Below are 18,872 nucleotides of genomic sequence, written 5' to 3' on the forward strand. Positions count from 1 at the left end.
CTAAACTTGCGTTCGACGTAAATACAGTCTACAAGTCGCGGTGCGATCGAATCGAGGAATCCGTTGTTTGAAAATTACTGGTCCTGGGTGAACCTTGACCCTTGAACCTTTCTCATTAGCAATTCCCTGGGAATGGTTTTACATTTACAATAGAAACGCACGCTTATCGAGCCACCGTGCGCCCAGATAACCGTTATCTCGGGGTTGACGATACTAGTCCCCGAAAACCCAGTAGCATAAACATCATAACGTGACAGTTTCTGGAGCGCTGGATAGCTTACTTCCTAATAATGGCAGGAAGTGCAGCAGCGAGTGCAACTCGGCCTGGCTTCGTTGTTGGTCGACGCTCCAGGCCGGCGTGACGTAGATAGGAAGCGAACAATAATTGATCGAACCCTCTAAGCTCCGGCTATAAGCCAGTGATCCTGTTATTGCAGATACGCATGAACATGAACGGGCATAGCCTCTGCCTGCGTACCTAAACGCACCCGTTTTACTCTAGATTTGTATCGAGCTTTTAACTGGACACCGTGTGCGGATCGTTTCGAAAGACAGCTTTGGGAATTATTTTTGAGATCGTTGGGTTGCTCAATGTAATACTGGAAGTTGATATTAAATGGTTACAAATGGGAAAAATTACCGTGTTAATTTTTTTTATTTGATACGTATGCATATTCGTTGATTTCTGTTAAAGTTGGTGGTTAATGCTGCACTGATATTTGTAATTAACACTATTGCATGATTCTCGCATCTTCTCCCAGCAAATACATTTACGCTGTCGAACCCAGCAATTTAAAACTCCAAAAAAATCACCACATTCATAGAAGGCTGTTCTAACCAGTAATAACTGCAGCCATGTATACTATCATATCTGATCAGTTACACCGAGGTCGTTAGTTTCGTCGAAATGAGTAAAAATGTCGCTCAAAGCGATACTTTGATACTTGACGAATCGGTGTAGTAATGCAGAAGCGGTGAATCACGTTGAAAATGAAACGAAATGCGTTTACCGGTGCGACTGCATTTTTATATTTGCCGCGTAGCCGGTGATCGCCGTGTATGACGAATTTAATACGCTTCGGTCATGGGCACGTTACTAACGCGATATTAAGTGGTTGTTGTTTTTCAAATGTAAACGAAATTCTGCGAACGCGGAGAATCTCCGGGCTAAACGCGTTATCCTGTTCTCGCGTAGATAATGTTGTTCCCCCCGTTTACATCGGCAAACGATTACAATCGCGATTCTTTCGCGCGTTAAAAAGCTTGAAAGTGATCGCGCGGTGTCAGGTAAACGCGAGACGCGTACACCGTGGCGAATTCGAATAACGAATTCATCCACAACGAATCAAGTGCGGACTGGGGCTAGAATTTAACTGCGATATATCGTGTTGCTAAAAAATATTCGCCAGTTACGCTATGGAGCTGTGTGCATATCGGATGACGAATACAAACTTGGTACATCTTGTTTGCTGGGAGCTGATGAATTCGTTGACGAAGAAAAATATTCAAATGAAATTTAATTACCTACAGTAAATAAGGTAACGCGTGTATAAATAATGCAGTGAAGTATTTACACTTTTTATTTATCAATTTTTTTACGCTTTTTGACGGTAAAAATACATCGACAGAATTGTTGCATCACTGTTTAAAGTAAAAAAATATTTATTACAAGCAGGTTTTAATTATTTCTACCATTGAAGATGTGAGTTTCTATATAAAATATGAAATGTGATATCGAGGAATTCAAAATAGACGCGTGAAAGTTGTTATGATATATGATGGTTCATTCATGTTCTACATATGGTGGGTATATCAGATTCTCCAGAAGGCAGAAAGAGTTCTACTTTCAAGAAGAATGATATATAAACTGATACTCTATCGGGTAAGTTTCTTGTACGATCTGATAACACAGGAAATATTTTCTTATACTATGAATAGATAAATGGAATATGACAAAGTATATACTTTACGTGATTAGTCACAAAAGGTAACAGAAAAATATTGGGAAGAACGTCTATGTAAAGACTGTCTTTCATTATTATACACTATTAATCATGAACAGGAATTGAAGGACAAATCTGAATATGATATAGAAAGAAAGAGAGAGTCAGTTTGAATCGCATTGCGAGCAAATTGCTATTCTCCTCGAAGCAACGCGCAAACCTTCCACTTTAGAATGGAATTAAATCACTGGGGATCATAAACACCCCTCCGACAATAACAACGTCATAAAAACCCTACGAGGACAAGACACCGCCAGAGCACATCTGTTCGTTCGGTGTAATTGACTTTCGAACCCCTTGATTGCGCACGAGTCATTCGCACGAGATATCAATGGGAACTTTCAATTCATCATTCAGTTGTTTCGTTTACAGAAATCTCTTCAGTCTCATATTTACTATAAACTTTATTCAATTATACTTCCGTATCATTCACGAGTTTTATTGTCACCTGACAAAGTATGAAATATTACTTTTTCTGTCGTAGTATGTACATTCGTCCAACAGTAAAAAACCAGATTGGTAGGGCCACAGCAGTACAATAAAGACATACTAAAAAAAATATAGAGTTATCGAAAGCTGTGAAGGAACCTTAGCCTTAAATGACACTCTACATATTCCAACGATAGGCAACAGGATTTTGGACGATGTACAATCTGATAGGGCGTCGCGAGAAGACAAACAGGAGCACTCAAATCCTATCTAAGTTGAGGAAAGGAGGAATTACTAATGCAACCGCGCGATGTATGTATATACTCATGTACAGAACCCGGTAGCATTTGCATGGCGCATCGGTAATAAACACTTGCCGAGCAAACGGTGTGTGCTCGACGTTTGATTGGGCCGAGCGCGTAATGACAGGGCATTGTCATGCAAATCTTGCCGAAACCCTGCCGCTTATGGCCCCGGGGCCCATTAAGCCTGCAGGCGTTCGCTTATCGTCTTGTTTGGTGACCGTAAATCGTCAATTTGCGAGTTCCCCGAACTTGACAGGGTTACGCGTCCTTCGAACGATCCTTAATTCGCTAAGAATTGATACGGCGTGACATTCACGATGGAAACGTAGCGAGCAGGATCGAAGGTGTCGCCTCAACGCGAGGTTTCGATTATAGTATTTTAATTGCACCTCCAATATTACTTGTTTATATTCTGTACGATTTTATTCAGATTTTTCTATTGAATAATGTAAGAAAATCAGGGGAAAAAAGGCTTTCGATTTTTATCCTAGTGTCTACTACCCTAGTAGTTTAATACTACTCAGGTCGAGGTACTGATTTTAAACTTGAGCACGTTTATAATTCTATAGATATTGGTGAAGGAATGAAATTTAAATGAAAGCATCTCTTATCTATTCGAATTACAAGACGTTATCCCTGTATCAGATCCACGGAGCAGGTTTCGCGGTGAAAATTTGAAATCAAGGCGGGCTTCGATATTTCTTTTCATTCACGCCGCGCCGGGCACACGTAAACTATTACTATCTATTTAGATCGCATCAACCCTTGTATCCGAGGGCACACTCGGAATAATGATCGGCCGCGACGGGGACGATTTATCTCGGACGCGGCATTCCGAAGCCCTCGGACGTTATCTGGAGAAATCCGAGAGGGTCAGTTGACTCCTGATCGAAAGGAATATTAAACGGCGGGGGTTTAGGGTTATCTACGAACTGGTTCCAGTTCTTCCCGGAACGTTCGAGGAATTCCATCTCAACCGCCGAGTCGGTAGCTCCTCGCGTTTGGGCAGATAACAGTAGCCGGTGACCCCCTCGGTACATCCCCGTCCATAAACATGTGAACACCCACCATCTTGAATGAATTATCATCGTACATTACACATTATAAAACCGTTCGTTTTGCTAAATTGTGTTTCGAATGTGCGGTTAACGCCATTTAATAACATTGAATCGTATATTATTAAAGTTTTGACTGACATAATTGAAAAACATTGATAGCGAGATATTACAAAATAAATGGAATAATATTGGCAAGATTAATAAAAACAAGTTCAAGGAGCACAACTAATGCATTCATAAAAATAAAATAAAAATTGTATTTTATTTTCACTGATGAGACATTAATTGCATGAATTAAGTATAGAAACATAAGTGATATCCATTAAAAAGATTCGTTTTTTTGGATACGTACTCCACTTGAGTGTCCACGTACTTATGAGTGGGGATGTACTAGGCGTACGAGGAACCCTCGATGGGCGACACTTTCGGATAAACGATCACCGTCTGTCCTGTTATCGTCGCGAGCGAGTCGAAACTTCAGGAGAAACTTTACACCGTCGTTTGCCATCGCTTTGTCTACCGCGTGCATGCTCGACCTCCCGCGATCGGGGACATCGCAATATCAAAAACGATTTCTATGGAGCCTGCTACGCGAGTTGGCAGTGGACTAACGCGCCGTGAAGTCGATACGTGAATTCTAGTTGCGGATTTGCGTGTGGGAATGGCTTCGTAACTTTTTGAGAGATTGCATACTATCGCATCTAGATATTTTAGTCACGAAGTTGACATTTGAGAGGGTACGTCATATTAGTGAATAATTAGCTGAAATGTTATTCAATAAAATAGAATAATACGTAATTACATTATCGATAGGAAATATTTAATAAAAAACAAGGTGACAAAAAAGATGGTTTATAAAATTTGTACAACTGGTTAAACCTGTCAGTTAACATTGGACTAATGGAGGCTAATATTATTTGAGTTTAAGTAACTGAAACCTGGTGGAAGCTCGTCTAGTGACTAAAAATTGATGTCTGGAAGCCTAATTGCTTCCGAAGCTAAAGGATTACTGACTCGTAACCGGTAGACAGCAAACTGATGGTGCTGGAGCCTGATTGCTATCGATTCCAGCAAGTAATTGATTATTGACTTGTATTAACAAGTACGGAGATGGATCTAACACTGGAAACTAGAAATTTGCTTAGTATTGCTTGTAAGATTTTTCAAGTGTTACCCCTGTAGTAATAAATGTACAAAAAAATAATGTTGTGAAATTATGAATAAAATTACTTTTAGAAAAGTCTTGCAAGAGGAATGGAATAAATCAACAAGCGTCCCGGGACGTTACCACAAGTCTCATCGTCGGCAGGGGTTGAACATTTCCGGGCAGAGGACATCCGTTAAGTTCTTCTATAATCGGGCGATTATTGGTTAACAGTTTTCACCGTAAGAGAGTACGGTCGAGCCTTGCACGGTTGAATCGGGTTTACTATCGACTTTAAATTGTTATTCCCCCTTCTCTGTCTCCCTCCTCCCTTCCTGTTAGCCCACCTCCGCCACCGCGTCGACGCCATTGAGGAACAATAAATGATTATTGTCGAGACTATTACCGCCGGAGTGGCGAGCAGGCCCCATTGGAACTGTTCGGTGGTCAGTTTCTCTCGGTGCATGTGGTCTTGTGTGTACAAGCAGCGCGCGTATACGTGCCACCATTATTTCTCGTATCTCGCGAGTCCATGCACAACCCACCCACCATCGTCCACCACTACCTAACGCTTCTCTTCGGTCTTTCATCTTCTCTCGCGCTCCACCCCCGGCACCGCTCCCTCTTTCTCTCTCTTTCGAACCGTGCTCGGTCTTCTTTACCTCGGAAATACAGGGCGATACCAGCCAAATAAACTGCACTCACTTAATTCGCCACCAGAATCTGCTGTAAGGAAGATAAAGCGATTTTCATTGAGATTGTTATTGAATGAATGGACCTGGAAGTAATTGTCGACAGTAGGCTTTCAACGAAGGATGCTCCGCGGACCGAAATTCTCAGCGGAAACGATACCAGCGAAAGGTCGTTAATACTTGTTTAACCAGTTTGGGACTTGGATTTTCCGGGAGCTAACGAATCCTTTTTTAAGTTCCCCTCGACAAATTGGAAATTTACGGCGCGAAATATGTTGGCGGGGATGGTTAAGGTGGTTTGTGAGTATGTACACTGCGCATAAATGTGTAGACACTCAATTGGTATCTAATAACATTTACGTTTCTGTATTTACTTTGCGTTGGACATGTTGCATTGTTTCTTCACGCTTTATATTTTATATTTAAATATACTTCATTTCTGTTTACGTAAGCATCCACGTATTTATGGACGAGTATGTCCGATTTGTAGACAATTAGACGTGAATGATGATATTTAAATATCCAAACACAACTGCATTAAAGGAATTTGTTAAAAAAAAAAAAAATTCTGAACTCCTCGAGTACCCTTTATTTCTATGGTGAAACGATAGTGTAACAAATTTGTTCCTCTCTACTTATGCTCGCGATCCCGCGCTACATACATCAAATGAATCCGTTACTTCATTCCTGGTGCGCGTGTTTGAAAGGGTTGCGGGAACCTGATTGATCCCGTCGCTCCACCGTGCGCAGTACAATCACGTTGCACGGTGAACAAAAAACTCGTTACAAACGTCCAAATACAATCGCGTGCCACGTATTCGATTAAAGAGCCCTAATGTTGCTTCGTCGAGTACACAAAGATACAAAGCCGACTATGATTGGAAAATATTCTAGGTCGTTACTGAAGTCAAAGTGATTACTTCATCCTATAGATTTTGCTCTTCCACTGTGACGAAACAAATTGTGTGCGCCCTTTGTTTCTGGCTCTGCCGAGGAACGAACGTTTCCGTTGAACGAAAATAATGTGGAAGAAGGAAGAATTTGTCCGTCGATTTATTTCCAACGTCTGACATTTTAAATAGTTAAGTGAATTGAATCTCTAAATTTACAAGTACTTTCAGAGAAACGAAATTGCTTAGGAAATGTTTAATATTGTAGTTTCTGTTTCCTCTCGAATCAATTAAATCTGACAAAGTATCATTGAAGAAAGAAACTCATAAAATAATGGATAACATCATTCAGCTTAAAATAACTGTTCACTGCAATTTATTCTGCGAGTAATATTTAAGTATACGCTTTTGTTTAAATTGTGTATACATTCAGCACTCGTTACGAGTAACAGTTTTATCCCCCAAATAAGCGCATTCTTCCCTCATTTTTCCTAACAATTAATTTAATATATTCGTAACAACAACACGCGAATTTACATTTGATAGCTGACTAGGCTCACGTGTACACCAAAGTCCCATCATCAAGGGGGCCACCGGTAGATTAGCATACGACGAGTGGACTCGTTTAAATTTGAACAAGCAGCAGGAGTATCGCATCTGCATGATAAAGAAAGAGAGGCCGAATTTGCCTAAAAGATGCTTGAGAACCTTCCACGTGAACTGATTCGGCTGAAAAAAAAAATTACGCGTGAATTCGTCCGTGGCGTTTCATAATGCAGATGTTTCTTCGTTCGAGCCACTCGATAGCCAAGGATGGCAGCTTAAACTGTCCCAGATCGCATCTGACACGCTTTCCCGGGTGCATCGATACACGTCCAGATGGAATATTATTCAAATTAGCAAGCCAGAAGGCTTTCGACAACGGAAATGTATTCCTTTTCAGCTAAACCCGTGGTTCTATGCGAAGCGTGAGTGGTGGACATATACCGAGAGTAGTCTAATTATTATGCAAATCGAGGCAGGAAAGGGGGGAATCTTTACACGTGGCATTGGTAATTTATCGATTAGTGGAGTGCTCGATTGTTGGAGGAGAACGATGTTGAAGTGACGTTTCATGTTGCCATTAAGGTAATTATTTATCGTGTTGAATATTTTTACCAGTAGCTGAGTCATAGCACTTTCAATTTCAGTGTTTTTACATACAGCAATTATGTTATTAGTTATCTCCTTACGTTGCTCAATTTGGAGGAATAAATGAGGAATTCAATAACCTTGTGACAGCATGCACGAGTTAATGTCATCTTACATTAACATATTCTACTATAGAAAGTATTCTATAGCTCTTCTAATACCCAAACAAATTTTTACAGAAAGATGTGACTATACCAAGTGCTTTGACACTTAAATTTAAGATTTTTCAAAATGTGGAACGAGGCTAATCTCCAATCAGTTCCCCATCGCTGCACGATTAGACGAATTTTTGTAATCACCAGCTGTTGGTGCGTCTTAATGTTGCTCGCGAAATTGAAAACGGTCTCGAAAGAGACGGGTCAAAGAGCTGAAGGCTGAACGTGGTAGAGTACGATTCAAAGGGGCGATGAGGGGGTTAACGGGGCGACAGAGACGGAAAAATATTAGAGAAAAGATGGAGGAGGAACCGTGGCACGAAACGCGGCTTCGAAGCTCGATTATGTGATATAAAGTTGGCGAGCGAAGGGGGATAAGGAAGGAGGGCCAAAGAGAGATGCACCCCCGTTGATTGAGCCGCCACCTTCAACGCGTCGTGAACACATGTGCTGGTGGCAACACTCTGATTGGAAGCCAGATGGGCTCTTCAGCCTCTTACCTTGGCACAGACTCCCTGTTTCCTTCGCGCGGATTCCGTCTCGCGGTATCTCGCTTTTCTTCGACGCCTGAAACACACAACCCTCTTTCGCGAACCATCTTTCGTTTCAGCGCGGATGACTATCTACCCTCGACACGGAGCAGTGATTCTTAACCACTGAGTCGAGAGTACGACTAAAATGGACCAGTAATTTCTCCTTTCATTCATCTTTATCAATCTTATTATCCATTTTGGTATTTTTAAATTCGTTGGAACTCGAAGAAGGGACTTTGGTCTGGAACAAGCATCGACGAAACAATTAACTGCGTGAATTTAATTTAATTTTGCATCGAAATGTCTTTTTTCTTCTTTCGAACTGTGCCTTGAACTTAAATCGGTTAAGAACCACTGAGGTTGCTGGAAATCAGATTGAAACGATCCACAGGATAAGGGTGAGAGAGGAGTAAATAAACTTCCTGGATTTCGATGCAAGGAACTTGGGTTAATATCAGCATAAAACTAACATTTATTTAACGTCCTCGATACAACGAAAGCAGTTTTTGGTGAAATCGGAAAGCATCTTCAATCGGATGATCCTAGGAGGTCACGTGATCGACAGTGGGTTTGGTTTTAGATCTGAGAAAAGTTTGGAAAAGACTTTTCTAAGGGACTTGGTTCGTTTTATTCAAATTCTTCCAATATGGCCGCAGGAAGTGGCACACGTCGTGCGAGAGGCTCAACAGCCCATCTAAAGAATCATTCGGGGAATTCCGGTGTTTTACATTAATAAGATTTCAAAAGTTTACAATGCCACTTGGGTATTCTTTCCTCGCGGGGTCACCGTCACGGTTAGAATACATTAACGTATTTGATTTGCTCGAGGGTAGGAGGATCTCTGGCTTGGAATTCTGAAAATTGTGAAATTTTTTGGAATTTTTTCGGGGGAAATCAGTTCATGTTTAACCTTTAAAATTCTTGCAGATCAAGTGAGATGGAGGACTGCGGATGCACCCTGTCGAAGAAATGTTCAAGAATGAAATTGAATGCAAGAAGTATATCACTAACTCAACACACCAAAGAAGATCCTTATTATGAAAAAATAGATTGCTTGTACTCGATTAAATGTCCTCCTAGGTTCAATTAGGGTGAGAAGAAACGGGCACGCGATAGGAAAGAGCGTTAAAATAGAGACTCGACGAGACAACGGATCGTTGAACGTGCGCAAATGAAACAGAAGTAACATAATAAAAGGCCGCGAGGGAGAGATAAAACGGCAAGCGTGGCAATACGGGAAAGAAATGGTGCTGGTACACTGCCACATTTTTCGCTGCATGTTTTTACTTTGTGTTTCCCACTTCTTCTTTCTAGTTTTCCCCAATCGTGAACGCGTTTCCTCTATTCCTTTACTTCTTGTCGTTGAGTCATACGTTATTTACGTTCATTAGGCGTGCAATGTGTTCGAGCAGTTGTTTAAAAGATAATAATAACTGGTACGAAAATGAGAAGCAATATCACGAGATTATAAAGGATTTTTAAAGATTTGTTTTCTTAAAACTACTATACTTTCATGTGATTGTTCTTGATTTAAAAGCAGATTAAATTTTAAACGCAGTAATAATTCCTACCTAATTGTCAGTCTTCGTATTTAATTATTTATAACTCTAGAATTAATGAAGCGCACAGATTGCTTAGATATTTGGTCAATAGAAAATGGAACAATAGACAATAGAAAGGAAAGGCAGGTAGAAAGGAGGAGCTTTCACAAGCATTGACACTGGTTTCGACACCAATTAGATGTCAACAACAATAAGACATCCCTTAACAAAGCATAGCTTCCGACGAGTAGTCGCTCCGCGCGATGATTACTCTAGTTTATTTAAGTCTTCGTATATGTCACTCGGATCTGCCAGTGGCACTTATCGCGAAATGGTTTCTTTTATACTGTACCACCCAGAAGCGATAATTAGAGCGTCCGCTAACTAGAACGTTCGCTCTGCAGGAAAATGGCAGGCGGGGATTTTCTGTCTTCAGCAGCCACGGAGGTGACGCCTGACTTGAAACTGTTGCGACTCGTTAAAGTCTTCGCTTCATTGTTGCTATTGTGGTTCCCTAAAATCCGCCGATTACTATACAGGATAATCGCGCGAACAGAGTTCGGAATGACTGCGTTAGAGTCGATAGTGGTTCAGAAACTCGAGAGTTCTGTAATCTACGAAGGGGGAATTTTAGTTTAGAATTTAAGTATTTTTAATTATTTACAGAATTAATAACGAGGGAGAATTAATTATTTAAATATTCGTACTATATCTATCGAGGAAATTTGTTTAAATTAAATGGAAGGTTTGATGTTTCCAACTGTATGTATATATAAATATATAAATGTATGACCTTATTTATGTAAATATTTATAATGAAAAGTTCATTTGGTAATTGTCAATTCTTCAATTGACATAGAAGGTACGAATATTTATGGGATTGAGTGTATGCTTGCTCTAACTACATAATAAACACTCCAGCGATAATTTATTAGAAAAGAATAATAAATTTCCTAACGACAGCATCAAAACCCGTCCAATTTGCAAAGAGAATAAAATCCAACCAAAGAGGATTCCCCTAAACGAGAGACGTCTCTATCCGAAGAGCGTTCGGCTAAGCCTGTCCCTGCGACTTATTATCGGACGTCGCGATCAGAGAAACAGCGACCCGAAAGGTGTACACAATGGCGACGTCAGTAGGTTTACAGGCTGAAGGTAAGCGAGCTTGTTAGGTCGGGTGGATGAGTTCGAAGGTTTTCACGGCTAAAGAAGGGGTGGACGGGGAAGGGGTGAGCGCGACAGAAAGGAAGCAGGGGCTTCCAGTCAGGACATGAGGGACAGTTCACCGGCTTTACCCGCCGGCAGTCCCCAGAGGTGGCAGTCCCGTTGCAAGCTGAACCTAGCCTGTGGTTGCTGGCTTGTTAGATCCAGTTTGGGGTTGGTACGGTCTGAGGAGGGGGTTGCCCAGCGGAGGGCGCCACTCTTCAGTAGACCGCAATCGGGTATGCAATTTACGTGGTGTCCGACCTCTGCGACCTCTGCCCCCATCCCCTGATCCTCTCGGCCGTACTCACGTCCCAGCCACGGCGTCCTATCCACCTCCTATCCCCCTCGCCATCCAGCCAGCCACCTCATTTCTCCACCCCCGCGTTTCTCCAGGATTCGCATCCGTGTGCAAAACGAAGGATCCAGGTATGAGGCTGTGCGAGCTTGCTCCTCTACGCTCGATACGCAACAGTGGAGACGTCGTGTGTGGGCGGCGAGTAGTTCTCGCTACCGGCTTGAATATCGGTTGGCTGCGGGGGACGATTGGTCGCGGGGTCGGGGTAGGGCACGATGGAAGAACGAAAGCCGATGGCTGTCGCGAGCAGAAGCTCCCGACACCAGTTAGGGTAGGACTGGTTTCTTCCAGCGGGCTCCCTGTAAGATTTCTCGTGACCGAGGGTTCCACGAACACCGGTAATGACGCGCAGGAAATTGGAAGTAGCGAAGGATTGAAATTGGTCGAGCATACGAACCAAGAATTCGTTCAAGACCAACGCGGCCACGCGATCGTTTATATTTCTCGTATATTTTCTGTCAAGTCTGAAGAGGTGTTTATACTGAATATCAGACATTTCAAAAAATTGTACTCTTCTGCACGTTTTCGTGCTGCCTTTTTTCTCAATGTTGGGGTGGTGTACAGGCCCGAAGAATGCGGTTTTCGATCAATAAAGCAGAGAGTTGCAAGTAATCCGAGGCACCAGGTGTTATAGAGGTCTCAGGTTGTTCGACACGTTCCAATGCAAATGTCAGGTTGAACGTTCCGACCTCGCGTAATGCGCATGTTAATCGGCCGAGGCTACGTCGAGCAACGGTACCAACGGCATATAATTCGCTCAATTTACAAGCCTTATCGCAACCGTTGCATTTAATCGTCGAGAATTAGGTTATACCGTCCGCCTGACGTTGCTGCCTTAACAGATCGTTATTTCCATCGAATATCCGCGCAACAGAAAACGATTCCTAAACAAATATTAGAGGATTCTAGACTCTTCACTCTAGACTCGCTATACCACAAAAACCTTTTCGTTTTCTATAATTAACAATTTTGTAGTAATGGTCTGAGATTACAGAATCCATCAAAAGTGTTTTTAATATGTTTTAGAATAGATGGTTATTTTTAGGTCCGCCAAACTAAAGTGCAGCCGAATAGATAGTACACTATTATGTACACGAAGAGCACACTACTTCTCCAAGTACCATGAACAAGAATATTCATTTTCAATTTCATAATTAATCTCATAAGCAAAAATATATATGTATACTGTGTACAATTATGTATAATCATCCATGCACTATTCCAACAGACATGGAGACAATTTCATTAATCAGTAAAATATGAAAAGTTCAAACAATATTTTACAAATCCAAAGTTAGTACCAAACTAATAATTATTTCACAATAAAATCCAATATTTCCTGATAAAAAGGTGTACATTTTAGAGTGAATTTCCATTTAAAAAAAAAAGGGAAAAAATGGTCATGTAGAGAGTCGAAAGCCATGCAATTTTCCCTTATCACTGTTTCGTGTATCTTCAATCACTTTGAAACCCCGCATTATCTCAGTTGAATAAACTGTTTGGGATTACAATTTTAGTCCCGTTTGAAGTGCGCTACGTTGAAGTGCAATTACGTTGTAAACTAGACCGTATCTCTGGTTACATTCGCGAACAACGCTGAATACAAACAGAATGACAGTCGTTCACGTTTGAGTGCCATCTGTTTCATCGTTAGAATCGTCATTTCAAACGTTTCAAAATAAACCGATGGATTGAGAAATCTAGAGGTACAGCGGACAATCGGTGAGTCACGAGCACACGTTTCAGTCGATAAGCATCGAATACTAAAAGGAGCATCATAAATCGTTGCGTTTTTGTGTTTCGTAAAGGACATCTCCGTCATCTTTATATGTACATATATCTCTAGAACAATACAACTCAGACAACGTGATTTCTGAGTTACCACCATGAAGGAATTTCGGTAAAGGATTCTGTATTAATCATAAAAGATGTTCTAACTTAATTCAGATGTGGATCACTCTTTATGTTTCGATAAAATTCCACCTTGTATAATAATGACACTTGTCAGTTGTCGTGTGACACTTGATCACTGATGCTCAGAGTCAATGTTCTTTACCTACATTATTTGTCTGATAAATCTTGTTTTACTGGAAAACAGTGCAATGTAATGTTCACTCGAGAAGAGAACGCTGGGAATTGCTCGATTAATTCCAGAAGATTTTCAAAGTTTCTTTCAGAATGTCCAAAGTACTCTACTAACTTGAAATCTTCTTAGATCGAGAAGAAGTTAAGGAACAAGGGAAATTCAATTTCAACCTCAGGGAGCGTACCAACCGAGGGATGCCAAAATGGGAAAAATGCAGGTAAAGCGATGATGATCGCATCAATAATCAACGATTCTTCCCGTTGTGGACTGACGAAAGCGAATTGACGATTGAATATTATTTTCAGCACATCGTTGCCTACATAACGGGAGGCGCGAACGGTATTGGGAAGGCCATCGCCGAGAAGATTCTTTGTGGGGGTGGTAAAGTGGTGTTGGCCGATATATCTTGCAATGGACTTAAAGTTGCCGAGAAAATGGGCGAAAGAGCTCTATTCTCGTGTACAGACGTAAGTTGAGTCCCTCACAAAATTTCGTTCCATTTCCTTCACAGGAATAAACCGAGCTATTCTATCTAAAGTTGTAGAATTAGAGTGTTGCAAATATTTTCTATTACTTCTGATTTTTATGAAGAGGTAATTCAAAGATGCAGGTTTGATCACTTCCAGTCCGAGTATTAATTACCCCTGGATAAATAAATAGCTAAATGGCATACGTACTTTATTATTCAAAAATAAAATCTCAAAGTTCTCTTGGTAAACCTTCAACAATAAGACACTTCAATTGCAGTATTAACCATTTTGTTCTCTGTACAAGTAGAATTTTCTGCCTGGTTACAAAGTCAGAGTTGTACTGATCTTCCCGAGCAACGGACATCTGATAGCTCATTTCTGCCTTCATTAAATCCCTCGGACCATTTGTGGACATACCTTCTGTTGTCACGCAGATTGTCCGATATTGGACAACTTCGTCTTTAAATTTCTAGGCCGTCAGCACTTTCAGCATTCGAGAATTTAATAACATCACGACTTTTTTTTCGATGTGGTTGTTCGTAGTACAGCAGCCATATTGACGGCTGAATGGAGGACAATATAAATTGATCAATGTTAAATATCAAAATTAAAATTCATTGAAGTAGAAGTGTTTATGTATCAAACTATATAATATATATATATATATTTCTTCCCTCAACAGTACTGATGACACATATTAATAATATTGAAGGAATAGAGTCCCCATTGAAAACGTAAAAAGACTCGATTTTGTTTATATTGAATTTCCTGAAAGTATCGCGAAAATATGTCTTGTAAACTTTACGTCGATACGTAAAAAGTTACCGAAGCCATAATACTCCGAAGGGAGCGTCGCGGCCTTATCCCGAATGTCTCTTAAAACTTTAAACGCGTCCCTCTAAAAACCATCTTTTTCGTAGCTTTCACATCTCCGAAATCACTGAACCAGTCGGGTGGATGTAAAGTAGAGGTCTGTTTATAGCCTCTATCAAACTCCTCTAGATACTTTTAAATCTCTTCTCGAACGGTTTCCATATAAATTCCCAACAACGAAACCATTTTACAGGTGAGAAGCGAGAGGGACGTGCTGGAGAGCATGAAATGCACCAAAGAGAAATTCGGGGGAGTGAATGTGCTCGTGAACGCCGCTGCTGTCTTCGGAGCCGAGCCACTCTACGACTTCAAGCAGAAAAAGCCTCACTCGTCCGATCTGTACAGGTGTCTATTCGACACCAACGTGTGGGGGTTGTTCAACGTCACCCGCCTAATGGTTGGCATGATGGCGGAGAACAAGCCAGACGCGCATCGGCAGAGAGGCGTTATTATCAATCTTTCGTCAACGGTAGCGTTCGACTCGCCACCAGGACACGTCGCCTACGGTGGTGCATCGGCAGCGGTAGCAGGAATGACGATACCCTTCGCCAGAGGACTCGCGCAGAGAGGAATACGCGTTGTCGGCGTGTGCCCCGGTTTCATCGAGAGCCCCATGACAGGTAAATCGATGGGAAGCCTATGGTTTTCGAATTCTTTCTTGGTTACTGTAAAGATTGAATTAATGGAATATTGAAATTCGTAGAATTTTAATTTCAAGAAAACCTTGATTTATAAGGAACAGGAAGAGTAATTTCTTTGGCATTTGATATTCCCTTTGGTTTCTTTTGTTTGAATTCACTGGTGATTTCAGGTATAAAATGTTGAAGTGTTTGATTACTTAGAAATCCAACATTAACGAGCTTCAAGAGAAACTAGGCTCAACACTTATAGCAAATACAATTAGAATTACAATACATGCTTCCAAGCAAACATGTTTCAGGGCAACGCAGTGAAGTTTGATTTTAATTTTAGAAACAATAGGTGTGCTCCAAAATTCACGATAGTAAAAGTTAATTCATATGCTCGAAATAACAATTTTCATCTAAATTTCGAGAAAGCTCCCCTTAAATATGTAGTTATAACAAAATAATACAATATTTATTTTAAGTAGTCCTAACAAATCGCAGTCGCGGCTTCGTTTTCAAATAATCGCGTGCGTTCAGCTTCGTTGAAACCAGAAGAGAAGAAGTTGTGGATCACCATGAAGCTGACACCGAGGCGTTTTGGATGCAGCGAAGAAGTTGCTCATCTGATCCAAGCGTGCATCGAGAATCCTTTGATCAACGGTGAGAACATTCGCATCGATATGGGCTTTAGGTACAACCAAACTGGAGACGGCCAGCAAGAAGATGGGAAGTGTTAACTGTCGTTTCTGATGTAAATGAAACGTAAATACTTCTGTCGCAATTTTTTAATTGCGCGAACAAGGTGAATCCCATGTACAAAATATCGAAATTCAGCAACACTTTGAGATATCATTTGGTGGGTTGATGCGTAAGTGGTTGGTTACAAATAGTGCTTAATGTCAGTTTGGACAGGGAAGTAAGCAGATAGAATTGACAAATAGAATTAAAGCTACGAAATGCTATCTATTCGAATTGCAGCTCTTGTTGAAAAAATGTTCTCTTGAAGGAAAACTGCACGTATGCATCAACTCCATACTAGCGTTTGCAGAGGTTCGAAACCCTTTTTATTTATTTCTGATAAGCTCGACGTCTCATCTCCACCGAGCTTTCATCTTTGAAATAGTTAAACATACCACTCTGAGAGGAACCCTTGTATCTTAAAAGATCTTCAACTAATAAATGTTTTCGCTATGTTATCAAACAAACCTCGTCCTTCTTTGTACTACCCAGATCTTTTACTATGCATCTGAATTTACTTTGAAAAGAAAAATAACGAAATTTCGTTGACCCCTAAAACTAGACAAGGTCCCAACCGATATCGATTCGTGAGAAATTCGGATAGAGATATCGCGATAAAAATGATGCCTGGTAACCGTGGAGAGACGCGATCAGCTAACGGATTCTCGAGCACGTCCTGAAGACGGCGTCATCAGCGACGACGTGCAACCGCACCGCCACCTACTTTCACCCGGATGAAATTTATGTATGGAAATATCCGCGCGAGCATTACGCATGTAGAATATCACGACCAGCAGCTGGAGGCCCTCCCGTGACGACACTTCGTAGGAAAATGTATTTTAACGCTCACGATGGAGGCAGCAATGTGGAAATACGCGCTCGAGCGACCCTTTCCTTTCCCGCACCATTCGTTTTCCTCCACGGTCGCCATCCTCTCGCGAAACTCTCCGCCCGAACCCGCAGCAACCGGAGTCTCCATCGACAACCCTACAGGCATCATGAGAACTACATAGTCGAGGGTTTCTTTCATATTTCTACGTGTAGATTCGCGGCACAGAGGAGCGTTCCCGCGTCCTGGAACATCCTCATGTTTTATGCACACGCGATGACAATTTTATAAGGCGGGAAGCAGATTGTTACGGACGTCGGAGATGAGTCGGTCAGCCAAGACGTCATTATCGAGCATCGCGTAGCTTTCTCACCTTTTTTGCACCTGGACAGTTAAGGCGAATAAACAACGAATTTTATCGAGGACTCTGCGTAGCCTTCCTCTATTCTCAACCCTTGAAGGAGATTTTATTAGAATTCACAACAAATTCTATCTTTTGTAGTAAATAATAGTCTATCTTTTTTAGAATATCTGACATTTTTTTTTGGTAGGAATGTAAGCTTTTCAAGTAGGAAATGATGATAATACACTCCACCAGTGTTCTTTTTCCTCTAAATACTCGATGAAAATTCCATTGTCCAGGATCTACTAACCGTGTCGTTGGTGGTCTCACAACGCACAATTCGAGGAGATAAGGATTCCGTCGTATGTACATTGTAACAATATGCACAAGATAACGTCAATCCAACTAACTAGATACTAATGTTAAAAGTCCTGTTCCCAGCTGTAAACTCGTTTTAAATAAAGCATTAGATAAAATGTTAAAAAACAGAATTTCAAGCGAACAAGACCAAGATAAGCTTACAAGGAGTGGGAATGAATCAACACCATCGTATTTCAATTGCAATACTATTATTTATTCGTTACCATTTTTTGCTACATATACGTAATTCATTTCAGCTAAACCCTTCAGCATCGCATATGCTGAGCCGCGAGATTCATCAGATTCCTAATGACCTGTCCGACAATCATGATAACGTCTTCAATGATGGCCCTCTTGACGGCAATCGGTTTTTTCACCGCGATTTCGACGAACGATTTGACGACCTTCTGTACCAGTCCTATGATTCCACGAATAGGCTCGGTGCTCTTCATGATCCTGTTCAAAGCCTTGGGAATGGCTTGGGCGATGTTGTTCTCTCCAGCCTGGATGGCTTGAGCGGCCGTCTTCCTGGCATTTTCGATGTCCTTGCGAACGTCATTGCTAACCGATTTCAAATCTGGCAATTGTATAGTGGGGATCGAGGGGAGTTTCGGAATATTAACGTGGGACAAGATGGATTGCATGCTGTTGATCATGTCAGGGATGGCAGACAGGGCGCTTCCAATGTCTACAGATACGTCGATGCTTCCGCTGGCGCCAATACCTCCGCCGACTGTTTCTCTCTTTCCCCTTCCGCCTATCTTAAAACTGCTACCAAAAGAAAATATAGGTTTGCGGGTAGTTGCGTTAGATCCAGAGCTGTTGATACCGAATGAGATGTTTCCAGATCCAGAGCTAGCTCCGTTAGCTCTACGGGTAGATCCAGAAGTAGCCTGGGTTGCAGCAGAAGAGGAATCCTCAGAGGAAGAAGCCTCGGTTGCAGCAGAAGAGGAATCCTCAGAGGAAGAAGCAGTTGAACCTTCGGAGGAAGCCTCAGTTGAACCTTCGGAGGAAGCCTCAGTTGAACCTTCGGAGGAAGCCTCAG

At 41.4% G+C, this 18,872-nt stretch overlaps 2 protein-coding genes across 4 annotated transcripts in view; one reads left to right on the plus strand and one right to left on the minus strand.

Moving 5' to 3' along the window:
* The first annotated feature begins 13,790 nt into the window (after positions 1–13,790).
* On the plus strand, positions 13,791–16,294 carry LOC128884606 (3-hydroxyacyl-CoA dehydrogenase type-2-like). The gene is made up of 4 exons (XM_054138091.1): positions 13,791–13,805; positions 13,894–14,055; positions 15,125–15,551; positions 16,095–16,294. The coding sequence occupies exons 1-4, from the start codon at positions 13,791–13,793 to the stop codon at positions 16,292–16,294; spliced, it is 804 nt and encodes a 267-aa protein (XP_053994066.1).
* A 1,725-nt stretch (positions 16,295–18,019) lies between these two features.
* The window catches only part of LOC128878299 (uncharacterized), a 2,405-nt gene continuing 1,552 nt past the window's right edge, over positions 18,020–18,872 (minus strand). For 2 of the 3 annotated variants that reach the window (XM_054126417.1, XM_054126398.1), the window contains one exon: positions 18,020–18,854. In XM_054126417.1, the coding sequence (XP_053982392.1) occupies positions 18,094–18,854 (761 nt within the window). In that variant the 3' untranslated portion in view covers positions 18,020–18,093. Of the gene's footprint in view, positions 18,868–18,872 lie in introns of all 3 variants that reach the window. The other variant, XM_054126407.1, reaches the window with a different exon arrangement.

This window comes from Hylaeus volcanicus, chromosome 1 (genome assembly GCF_026283585.1).
Source record: "Hylaeus volcanicus isolate JK05 chromosome 1, UHH_iyHylVolc1.0_haploid, whole genome shotgun sequence".
NCBI lineage: Eukaryota > Metazoa > Arthropoda > Insecta > Hymenoptera > Colletidae > Hylaeus > Hylaeus volcanicus.